This window comes from Vipera berus (assembly GCF_964194415.1).
Source record: "Vipera berus genome assembly, chromosome: 5".
Taxonomy (NCBI): Eukaryota; Metazoa; Chordata; class Lepidosauria; order Squamata; family Viperidae; genus Vipera; species Vipera berus.
The window spans coordinates 31,044,506-31,057,206 of NC_138207.1; the positions used below are offsets into that span (position 1 = coordinate 31,044,506).

The following is a 12,701-nucleotide window of genomic DNA, read 5'->3' on the forward strand; positions in this document are numbered from 1 at the left end:
CAAGCGGCATTATTACAAAGTCAGCTTAATTGCCCCCAACAATCTGGGTCCTCATTTTACCTACCTCGGAAGGATGGAAGGCTGAGTCAACCTTGAGCCTGGTGGGATGCGAACCTGCACTAATTGCAGGCAGCTGGTGTTACTTAAGGAGGCATTAGCCCACTGCTCCACCAATGGAGGTAGTGTCAGATTTTATTTTCCTGGGCTCCAAGATCACCGCAGACGGGGACTGCAGCCAAGAAATTAAAAGATGCTTGCTCCTGGGCAGGAAAGCCATGGCAAATCTAGACAGCACACTAAAAAGCAGAGACATCACCCTGTCAACAAAAGTGGGTATAGTCAAGGCTATGGTCTTCCCAGTTGCAATGTATGGCTGTGAAAGTTGGACCATAAGAAAGGCTGAGCGCCAAAGAATTGAGGCCTTTGAACTATGGTGCTGGAGAAGACTTCTGTGAGTCCCTTGGACTGCAAGGTGATCAAACCGGTCAGTCCTAGAGGAGATCAACCCTGACTGCTCTTTAGAAGGCCAGATCCTAAAGTTGAAACTCAAATACTTTGGCCACCTAATGAGAAGGAAGGACTCACTGGAGAAGAGCCTAATGCTGGGAAAGATTGAGGGCAATAGAAGAAGGAGATGACAGAGAATGAGGTGGCTGGATGGAGTCACTGAAGCAGTAGGCGTGAGCTTAAATGGACTCCAGAAGATGGAGGACAGGAAGGCCTGGAGGAACGTTGTCCATGGGGTCGCGATAGATCGGACACGACTTCGCAACTAACAAAATTCTATATTCTGTCCTATTGCCATTATTTCTATATTGTTACCCAAATTACTATTACTATAATTACATCTACAATACTTTTATTATTCAATTACTATTACAATACTACATTCTATAGTAATGCTATTTTCTTCTTACACTATTTCTTCTGCCTTTTTCTTCTATTACTGACCTGCATGTAGAATACTTGCAACTTTCCACATTGTGTCATAATATATTTGCACTTTTTCTTGCTGTGCCCCCTTTTCCTTTGGACAATTTACTCCTTTTGAAAGAAAAATATCTTCTTTGGTTTGGCTGCTTTACCCTATTTGCTAGTGACCACAGAGTTTCCAAAACACTCATCTTCTCCCACACCTGTTTCAAGGTTGTAGCTTGAATAGCAGCCCAGCTATGCTGATGAGGGTTGGGGAAGGCTCAGACCAGGGGTAGGCAACCTCGGCTCTTTTATGACTCATGGACTTCAACTCCCAGAATTCCTGAGCCGGCTGGCTCAGGAATTCTGGGAGTTGAAGTCCATGAGTCATAAAAGAGCCGAGGTTGCCTACCCCTGGCTCAGACAAGAAGGGAAGCACAGCTGCCTGCATTTTTTTAAAAGTAACCTGCTCTTCCATGGGGACAATTCCCCCAAAGATTTTATCCTGATTTATCCTGAAAGGTAGCCAATTCACTGAAGTCCCATTGAAATGGCAAATTGGCAAGTATCATACACTAGTGTTTCATTTTATTAAAAAGTATAAGAGTAACTAAATTAAATGCAACTTTTATCAGGAACTACTAAATATTATTTGATCTTTTTTCAAGGTACTTGACCGAAAATGTACGACAGTCACGAAGATGTTGATTATGATTTTGAAAAGAACTCTAAAGAGAGGGAGCAGAAGCTGAAGTCACACCCAGATGTTGATAGAGGATGGGCTTGGATGATAGTCTTCTCTTCTTTCCTGGTGCATATACTCATCATGGGATCACAAATGGCTCTTGGAATTCTCAACATGGAATGGCTTGAAGAGTTCAGTCAAAGTCGAGGGCTGACGGCCTGGGTCAGCTCCCTCAATATGGGTATTACTCTGATTGTAGGTAGGATCCCATAATGTTGCTATTATGTACCAGTTGCCATCTTGATTAAATATTGATGTATTGAAACTGGTCCTATGCATGAATATGGGGTAATCCATTATCTCAGTGGAGAAAGCCTATATAGATGGGATAAGAAATATTCTTAACATAAGAATTCCCATATGCAATATTGAACATATTTGCTCAGTCTTACCTTATTAAAACAATATTCCTTAGACTTTGCATATGGCAATCTCCTTAAGATAGCATGTTCAGCCTAGCCTCTTTTTGACTGTGGAAAATTTTCTGGAAAGTGTGACAATAACATACATTCTTTTTAATTTTTGTTTCACAGTTAATGAAGCCAATTACACTTGATCATATAACACTTTTAAAATACAGGACAGCCAAAAATGTGGTGTTTATGCATTATCCTTGATGCAATTCCCTGAGCCAGAGAACAAGAATGAAGGTTTGCAAAATGTTGGAGAAGAAGTTCTTGTGACTTTGCAGCAAGGCTCTATTCTCTTCAGCAGTCGGAAAGGAAACAGGGAGGAACAAAGCCTCACAGTCAGATAGGGAAGTGCTGCAGTGAGCTAATTGGAGCTATGCAGATTGCCGACCACCTTTAGATTCCTTTTTGATGTAGTTCAGAATGTTTACCTAGAAGGCATTATTGCACTTCTGATGGAAAACAATTTTCCTCCTAGGTCACCTTGACCTGACTTCAGTCTCCCTTAGAACAGTCTGGCAATGAGATGGAGACTCCATTGTGAAAATAGGGTCTTCAACAAGCAGCAAACAGGCCATCTTGGACCAGGGATCAGGAGGCTCTCTTCACAAGCCCTTTGTGTCTGAATTATACCTTATTCAGATGCTTTCCATAGAATTTCCCAAACTCTGAATGCAGTTATTTATATAAATTTTCTATGTGACTAACCATCTCAGAATAATATTGTGGGCAGCGTACAAGGATTAAAATACGAACGTGAATAGCATAAATCTCTGGTGCTCAAGTGTAAACAAGAAAGATAGTTCATAAAAAGTGAATACAATTTTGGCAAGCACTTTCTCCTTCCCTTGGGCTATTGAAGAGGACCTCTGCAAACAGCAGTAGAAATATATTTATGTTAAGAATGATGGTAGAGTTTGCTCAAAGCAGTCCACAGGACTACTTAAAAAAAGAGAATTTAAAAGGAGAGAAATGTGCATTCATGTAAATAACATAAAATAAAATTAGAACATAGAAATCAATTTCAGAATGGCTGGAATTTTGTTGTGAGATAGACTTTCTAGTGTCTTCTATTATTTTTGTTTGTTCCTAATAGATTTCAAAAGCTTACATATTTTTGTGGCGAAGCATGCAGCTTACTTCCTTATTGTTGAAAGTGATGTTACAAATACTAGTCAGATAGATGTCCATAGCACTATTCTCCAGATAAAAATATTAAAGAGAAACACTGTAATCATAGCTGATTGGGTTACAATATGACAGCTTGGAAGTTGAAAGCATTCATCCTCAGGCCATTTATGCCAAAGCCAATTACACTTGATCATATAACACTTTTAAAATACAGGACAGCCAAAAATGTGGTGTTTATGCATTATCCTTGATGCAATTCCCTGAGCCAGAGAACAAGAATGAAGGTTTGCAAAATGTTGGAGAAGAAGTTCTTGTGACTTTGCAGCAAGGCTCTATTCTCTTCAGCAGTCGGAAAGGAAACAGGGAGGAACAAAGCCTCACAGTCAGATAGGGAAGTGCTGCAGTGAGCTAATTGGAGCTATGCAGATTGCCAACCACCTTTAGATTCCTTTTTGATGTAGTTCAGAATGTTTACCTAGAAGGCATTATTGCACTTCTGATGGAAAACAATTTTCCTCCTAGGTCACCTTGACCTGACTTCAGTCTCCCTTAGAACAGTCTGGCAATGAGATGGAGACTCCATTGTGAAAATAGGGTCTTCAACAAGCAGCAAACAGGCCATCTTGGACCAGGGATCAGGAGGCTCTCTTCACAAGCCCTTTGTGTCTGAATTATACCTTATTCAGATGCTTTCCATAGAATTTCCCAAACTCTGAATGCAGTTATTTATATAAATTTTCTATGTGACTAACCATCTCAGAATAATATTGTGGGCAGCGTACAAGGATTAAAATACGAACGTGAATAGCATAAATCTCTGGTGCTCAAGTGTAAAACACAATAATTCCAGTCACAAAAAACACATTGACAACAGCAGGGGCACATCTAACTTCCTTGAGCCAAATTACTGGGGGGAAATCTTTAGGTCTGTTTGAAAGGCTAACTGGGTTGGGGGTTATCCAGATCTCCAGCAGGATGTTGTTTCATAGGCAGGTCCTGTCAAGAAAAGGCACAACACAGGGATTCAACAACATGACATTCCTTAATAGAGGAAATCCAGAATATGCCTCCTTTGCTGTATCTGTTGGACTAAGCAGCTACAATGAGACAGAGGCAGTCCCACAGTTTGGTAAAAACAAATTTCTGCCCTGCCCTGCCTGCCTGCTCTGCCCATTTTTCTGGTAGACCTGCAAGTATTTTGCCTAGCCACTTTAATGATTTTTTCCACCCACCCTAAATATTGTGTTTGGTTTGATTGGCAGAGATCTGATTGTAGTTCTGAAATCAGGGGATCTGAGGGTTATGATATATACTCTAAAAAAGAGTAACTATATAAATCCTCTAATTAAATAAATAAATCATTGAATCCTCCTTTCTCCCTTCTCAATGTGGTGATTTATACAACCGCAGAATTTTTTTCTTCGTGGCACAGCTACTACAGTGATGCCATTTGCAGCATGACAAGGTTCAGAAAAGTTTGAAGCTAGGGTTTGTTAGCAAATTGAGTCTGGAAATGGTTTATTAGAGGCATCTATTTAACTTCATGCAAATTACAATATATCCTGAATTACTCTGCTCTACTGCCTTGTCTTGATCCAGGCTCAGCCCTTTATCAGTTTTATGTACTAATCCGTCATGAGCACTTAAAGATGTACTGTATTCATAAAGGAGAATGCTTTGAAACCTTGGACAAACTTTAACTTGCTGAGAACAGCATAATGCATATGTCCTTAAGGAGTTTTCAGCTGGTCATCTGAGGATTTCTGAATTAATTTTTAGCAGCTTTTCAGATAATAAGTATGGGACAGAAATGCTATAGTTGCTTGTAAATGGTTTATGGTAAATTACTCTATCACTGATTCAAACTTGAAAAACTGGCAGTCCTGTTCATCTCATAAAATAATTCCAAAATTATATAAAAAATCCTTGTTTTGGAATGATTAAACAAACCCCTCAAGTCTGGAACTGAGTTCTGTTTTGCATTAAGTGCTAATAAATTATTTTATCCTATTTTTTTAGTATTCTGAACAGGATTACTTTATCTGGAGGTAAACAGATGAATGCTTTGCAGATTGTAACTGAGACATCAGCATTTTTGCTCTATTAATCATTAACAAGAAAGATAGTTCATAAAAAGTGAATACAATTTTGGCAAGCACTTTCTCCTTCCCTTGGGCTATTGAAGAGGACCTCTGCAAACAGCAGTAGAAATATATTTATGTTAAGAATGATGGTAGAGTTTGCTCAAAGCAGTCCACAGGACTACTTAAAAAAAGAGAATTTAAAAGGAGAGAAATGTGCATTCATGTAAATAACATAAAATAAAATTAGAACATAGAAATCAATTTCAGAATGGCTGGAATTTTGTTGTGAGATAGACTTTCTAGTGTCTTCTATTATTTTTGTTTGTTCCTAATAGATTTCAAAAGCTTACATATTTTTGTGGCGAAGCATGCAGCTTACTTCCTTATTGTTGAAAGTGATGTTACAAATACTAGTCAGATAGATGTCCATAGCACTATTCTCCAGATAAAAATATTAAAGAGAAACACTGTAATCATAGCTGATTGGGTTACAATATGACAGCTTGGAAGTTGAAAGCATTCATCCTCAGGCCATTTATGCCAAAGATCGTATCAGGCCAGTTCTTCCAATAGGCTGGAATATAGGATGATGGTAAACTGATTTCCTTTCGATTTCTAGTTTATAGCTAGTCTGGCTTTTTGACATGCAACTTTTTATATATGTTTTATACATGTTTATGTATGTATCGAACAGCCTATAATTTCACTTGCTTGCTTTAGAATAAATACAGTCATCATCACTTGTAACGGTAGTTTACTAGTTATTATATTGTACAAATCTAGCAAATTATTTATTCAGGATCACCATTTTAGGAAATTGTACAAATCCAAGCAATTATGGATTAATACAATGGATAAACTCAATCTAAAACTGAGTTTGCATGACATGTCCAGTTCTAAATTGCAGTGTGTAATAATGCATCTGTAGGGAGGCAAAGGTGGAGGATTGGAGTGACAAATGCATCATTGTGGTGTCCTATCACAAATCCTGTTATATTGTAGACATTGACAAAAAAGGGGTAGAGTTAGGCTGCAACTCTTTAATAATTTTAAGATTATTTAATAATTTTGACAAATGACAGGATGCATTATTTTCCTGTGCATGCTATTATTTTATGCATTATATGTTTTATTTCCAGCATGTATATTCTGCCTATTTGTCAAAGTTCAAATTGTTATAAATATAGTAAAGGTTTCCATCTTGACGTTCTTCAACCCAGATGCCATAACCTTCAATAAACTAATTACAACATCTGGATTAATATGATGGCCATCTGGGTTATGAGTAACACATTAAATCTGGATTTTAGGCTTAAATTGGTGTCTTCTCTCTCTGTGTATAGGCAGTAAAACATATATGCTTAATTGTTATTGATAGTTGGTCTACAGTGACAATGTAGCCTTGGAGTACCTTTAATGTATATTCAAGTAGTCCTTGACTTATAACCATTCATTCAATGACTGTTAAAAATTACAACAGTGCTGAAAAAATGACTTAGGACCAGTGCTTGCACTTACAGAAATCATAATGTCCCCACAGTTGCATGATTAAAGTTCAGGGGCTTGGCAACTGGCATCTATTTATGACAATTACAGCATCCTGGGATCACATGATCATAGAGGGCTCGGACAAGCAAAGTCAATGGAGAAAGCCTAATTTACTTAATGGCTATGTGATTCACCCAACAACTGGTTATTCGATTATGGCGAAAGAGGTCATAAAATTGGGTGCAATTCACTTAACAACCACATTGTTTAACAATGGAAGTTCCAATCTGAATTGTGATCATAAATTGAGGACTACCTGTATAGGACCTTAGATGCTATGTAATTTTGTACCATTAACATTTAGCTATTTGAGTCACATTGCATTTGTGTAAGGTCTTGTTGCTGTAATCTAGTGTCCAAAATTCATGTATTGATAAGAAATAATTGGACAAATCTGTGGGTATAGAGACCTTTACCAATTAATGCTTATGCAATATATACTGATTTGGCAAATTGTAGTCAAATGCTTCCAAGTCTCATGTTTATGAAGAAAATAATTAGAGTTTATGAAAGCAATCTTATTTCACATGTTCTGTCACAGGTCCCTTTATTGGTTTGTTTATTAACACCTGTGGGTGTCGGAAGACAGCAATAACTGGAGGAATCTTAAATGCCCTGGGATGGATATTAAGTTCTTATGCTTCAAATGTACATTACCTCTTTATTACATTTGGAATTATAGCTGGTAAGCATAAATATTTTTTGAAGAATATAGATATGCTAACACGAACAAGCCTAAATCTGGCATCAAATGAGTTCATCTTCTCTGTGAACACACAGTCTGTAGCTTCAGGCTATATAAGTTTGATTAAGGGGTTAAGTTGATGTATTCAATCAAGTTAAGTTAATGTATTCAGTCATAACTATTCATGGAGCTGCATTTTGGGCTAGCAGCTAGCTGGAATTTTAGAATAGTCTTGAAGAGAAGCCCTATACAGAGTGCATTGCAATAGTCCAAATTGGAGCTGCTAGGACATGAGTGACAGAGAGAAGGCCCATCTGATTCAGGAAAGGTTGTATTTGGCACATGATGGGACTTCAAAAGCTCTGGATTCTACTCTCACCTATTCCCTGCGTAGGAAGCAAGAATCCTAAGGAACTCCCAAATTATGTATTAGTTCTACCTGGAAAAGTGATATTTAGTCCAGAACCGTAGAACGTAAATAATTGTGATTGGCAGGTCCTTGAAACCAATGCCACTTAGTTTTGCTAGTTTTTAGCCTAAGATGTTCCTCCTCATCCATACCCTCACCGCCTCCAGGCACTGGAATATCTTCCTTAGCATTGTTTGCCTAGCTAGGGATCTATATATAATCATCTGCACACTAATAATACTTGACAGTTGATGAGCTAGCCTAGCAGTGTCAGATGTACTGTAAACTGAATAAGTCGGGAGAATATTGAATCCTCTGGCATTCTGAAAATGAAGGGCCTCTCCTAGAACTAGCCCAGAAGGAAGGAGTAAAACAGCTGCAAAATAGTAACAGTTCACTGACCTAAAGCCTGACTGATATGAACCACAAATATGTATTTATTGTGAATTTAAGTCTATATTAAAAAAGTAGATACCCTCTTTCAAAATAAATCAAGAGAGAGCCTTCTAACATACTCTATGCCTTGTTGTAACCAAAATTTAATAACTTAGTTGATATTTAAAAGTTGAAGTGTAGGTTTGTTCTAGGAGAGATGGCTTTGGAATGTGACCATCGATAATGAGTTTAGGATGAAATACTACTTTCCAACACAAAAAGTTTGAAAAGATCCTAGAACGATTCATGTCCCATTTCTAGTCCCTGAGGGCCAAAACCTAAATCCACATGTCTGTGTTTGTGAAAATCTAGATATTTAACCCAGCCGTTCATACCTGTTTTAGGATTTTCTGGCAGTTAATCTTCCTCTATTAGCACAATCTTGGAGGGTTCCTGGATGAGTCTAAAATGTTTCACGTTTCAGGTATTGGAAGTGGGATGGTATACCTGCCTGCTGTAGTCATGGTGGGAGAATATTTTCAAAAGAGAAGGGCTCTTGCCCAGGGACTCAGCACAACTGGAACAGGCTTTGGTGCTTTCCTGATGACAGCTTTGTTGAAATATCTTTGTTTGGAGTTTGGCTGGAGGAATGCCATGTTCATTCTTGGTGCGGTCTGTCTGAACCTGTGTGTTTGTGGAGCACTTCTGAGGCCAATTCATCACAAGAAGGAAGCTACTGAGCAAAGCAAGGATGGAAACAAGAGTCAAAGCAACAGTCCAACAAAAATTCTCTCCTGCTCTGCCGAAGGGCTAACATCCAATTGTGTTTTAAGGGAAGCGAAGAAAGAGGCAAAGGGAGGACAGGGTGCAAAAGAAAAGACTGCCAAAATTTCAGCCTTAGAAAATAACGATGGAATCAGAGACCGAAAGGAAATCTATACTCTTGGTATTCTGAAGCGAGTAGGCCAGCTGACGGTCACAAGCCAGAAAGGTTTCAGGTCCTGGTATTCTAGTTACTTTGGAACTGCTTCTCTCTTCACCAATAGAACATTTGCAGCTTTTGTATTTTGGGCTTTATTTGCCTATAGCACTTTTGTGATCCCTTTCATCCATCTCCCTGAAATAGTGAAACAGTACAGGTTATCAGCACAGAACGACATCTTTCCTTTGACCTCAATTATTGCAATTGTTCACATTTTGGGGAAGGTCATCCTTGGCATAATCTCTGATTTGCCTTGCATCAGTGTTTGGAATGTCTTCATGGCAGCTAATTTTACTCTTGTCTCTTGCATTTTTATTTTGCCATTAATGCATACATTTGCTAGCCTAGCAGTGGTTTGTGCCCTAATAGGATTTTCCAGTGGATATTTTTCACTTATGCCTGTTGTCACTGAAGATCTAGTAGGGATTAAGCATCTTGCAAATGCCTACGGAATCATCATTTGCGCCAATGGGATATCAGCACTCTTGGGACCACCATTTGCAGGTAAATGTAACATTTTATTTGACTTTCATGTTAATTTAGCAATAGCACTTAGACTTATATACTGCACCATAGTGCTTTACAGCCCTCTCTCTTACAAATGTCAGCATATTGTCCCAACAATCTGGGTCCTGATTTTACTGATCTCGAAAGGATGAAAGTCTGAGTCAACCTTAAGCCGGTCAGGATCAAACTCCTGATTGTGAGCAGAGTCAGCCTGCAAATACTGCATTCTAACCACTGCGCCATCATGGCTGATCTTTGCCTATATTTACATGTTCAATTACTTTGCTTCTCTAGGAAGAAACGACATAGCAACTGCTTTGACAGCATGCCTGCCAATTATAAAAACCTAATTTGAATGTTTTGCATAGCCCTGATACTAAACTTTGAAAATCAGCCGATATTGTTTGTTTTCTACAAAACACCAGCAAAATATGTCAAGGAGAGGCAGGTTTTAGCCATTTCCTTTATAGAAATACTTATTAATTATCCTGTACTACTATTACATTATTATTATTATTATTATTGTTTTTATTTATAATAATTAGTGTGACATAATTATCTCAGAATGCAGGAATAACAGTAATGGTCTTTCAGGAAGTCAGATTCTTACTGAATTTTTTTGGAAAAGGGAATTCTAATACTTAAGAGCATTTTAACAATGGACTCTACTATCTTGAGGGATAGAGGGATAAATTCATGATGAGGCTGGATGTTTATTGGGAATACTTTAATTTGGAAGCCATTATAGAGCAGGAGTTTGAAATGCATGGCTGAAATATATATGTTTTTCTGACCAGGATTCTACAATTTTAATAAATAGGAAGGAGTAGAGAAAGGCGAATTGAAAAGAGAAGTAAACAGGAATACATGCATTTTTATCTCATGCACTTATGTTTAATGAAAATATGCTTTAGGACCTAGATCAGCAAACTGCAAAATATGCCACCCATTTTTTGCAGAATGTTTATTGGAAAACAGTATTTTTGGGTGGCATGATTTGGGTTACTTTTGTGCAAATAAAAATAAACTCCATTTGAATCTTTATCCCGATTACCCTTGAAACAATGGGAACTGAATTGGTCAGTGTCATGTCTACCACAGTCACAGCAAAGTTGCCCACTTCTTGATCTAAGTGGATGTTCCAGAAATTTTATAGAAAAAGTGCACTTAAATATACATTTGAAGAAACACATTAGTATCCCACTAGTGTTTCAGGTTTAAGACAATAAGGGAGAAAGGACTGATTTGAGTGAGTGGGAAAATTAATGTAATGTATGATGATCTGGTTACAGATGAAAAAAGAAGTTAGACATAGATTTGTGTCAATGAATAATACTGTATTAATAGAAAAAGTAATGTTCTTTGCATCTTGACCCCATTGACTGCTTTCTTTTTATTTTCTAGGATGGATTTATGATCTCACACAAAAATATGACTTTTCTTTCTACATATGTGGCTTCCTTTATATGGTGGGAATACTTACTTTGCTCATTCAGCCTTATATGGACAAGGAAAAGCCATCATCAGGAAAAAATATAGAAAATGAAAATGTTTAAAACCATTCATGTTTTTATGGAAGAAAACTTGCATTTCTGAAGGAAGTATCAAATTATATATCTGATGGAGCTAACAGTGTTAAAACTGAACATCTCAACCCTTATACTGAGGTGCATGTCAATTAATAATTGAACATTAATTTTTGTGAAATTGGAGATAAAAGGCAGGAAACAAAGAGCTTGAGTATGAAGTGATTATTTGCCACCAAAGGCCAAATATAGGGTCAGTGTGAGAAAAAGTCTGCAAATAATCCTTTGCACCCTCCTCCAAAAATAATAAGTAGGAGAAAGAAGATTCGAATCTTGGGGCATACATATAAATACTGTCAAGTTCCTAGTTTGGTAGAATGTTCATCTTTCTGCAACTGGTTGCTGCTATAATAGGATATCAAGTACAGATAGATTCCTTTGAGACTGCAAAGTTCAGCAGGAAGGTTACTGCAAGAGACCAAAGCAGATATATCTGACATTTCTCCTTATTTCTGATCCACTGAAAGATGAGTTCGGATTTTCTAGACCAAGACCATGGTTACTGACCCCTTTTTGCTATCCTCTTTACCATGGGTTACATTTTAATGCTTTGCTCCAAAATCAGTATCAAATAGCAACCGAAAGATCAGTCCATTCAACGAATCATCTAGCTCTGCTAATGGACCAGAATTTACCATAGCCAAACACTAATCCTATTGCAGTTTCCAATTGACTTAGCAACTATTGTTGCAATAGCTGCTATAATTATAGTTCTCCCATGTTCTCACATTTTGCCTGGCAAATATGATGGGAATGTGGGCAAAATTATGATCTTTCACACTCAGTGTGAAGTACACTTTTCAAAAACCTGGAGAATTTACTACAGATCAGTTCTTCATACGATTCATACTAATATTGAATAATGGACGGTTGTATAAAACTTTGCACCCTTTCTAATTCAAAATAGTCTAAATGTGGATAATGATGATTTTGTGATGTGTTTGAGGAGTGCTTTTGATAATTCTGTTGAAGTGATGACAACCTACCATAAAATCAACTGCCTGTGACAAGATAAATGCTTAATGAGTGCATATGTGGTAGACTTTCAGATATTAGGTCAAGATTTGAACTGAAATATAAAGGGATTAAACCACCAGTTTAAAGAGGGCCTAGCTGATGAGCTATGGCATGAATTCACTGGGGAGGGAATTCCAGGGATCCTGCCTGTGTCAATCTAATTCTGAATCTGAAAACAGAAAACTCAAAGAATCATGACAATGCTACTGTGAGAAAAGAAAATCTCTTGGTTCTCTTGCCTTTTTTCCTCTTCTTGTTCATTACAATATTCTAATGGCAGTTGCAAGCTAACAGGAAGAGTCTTTCT

At 37.6% G+C, this 12,701-nt stretch overlaps 1 protein-coding gene across 1 annotated transcript; it reads left to right on the plus strand.

Annotated features, from left to right (window-relative positions):
* Positions 1–1,597: 1,597 nt before the first annotated feature.
* Positions 1,598–11,347, plus strand: SLC16A14 (solute carrier family 16 member 14; the record flags this gene model as incomplete). Its single annotated transcript, XM_081329916.1, has 4 exons — positions 1,598–1,859; positions 7,375–7,518; positions 8,787–9,788; positions 11,196–11,347. 4 exons carry the CDS (start codon positions 1,598–1,600, stop codon positions 11,345–11,347), a joined length of 1,560 nt encoding a protein of 519 aa, XP_081186042.1.
* Between the last annotated feature and the right edge of the window lie 1,354 nt (positions 11,348–12,701).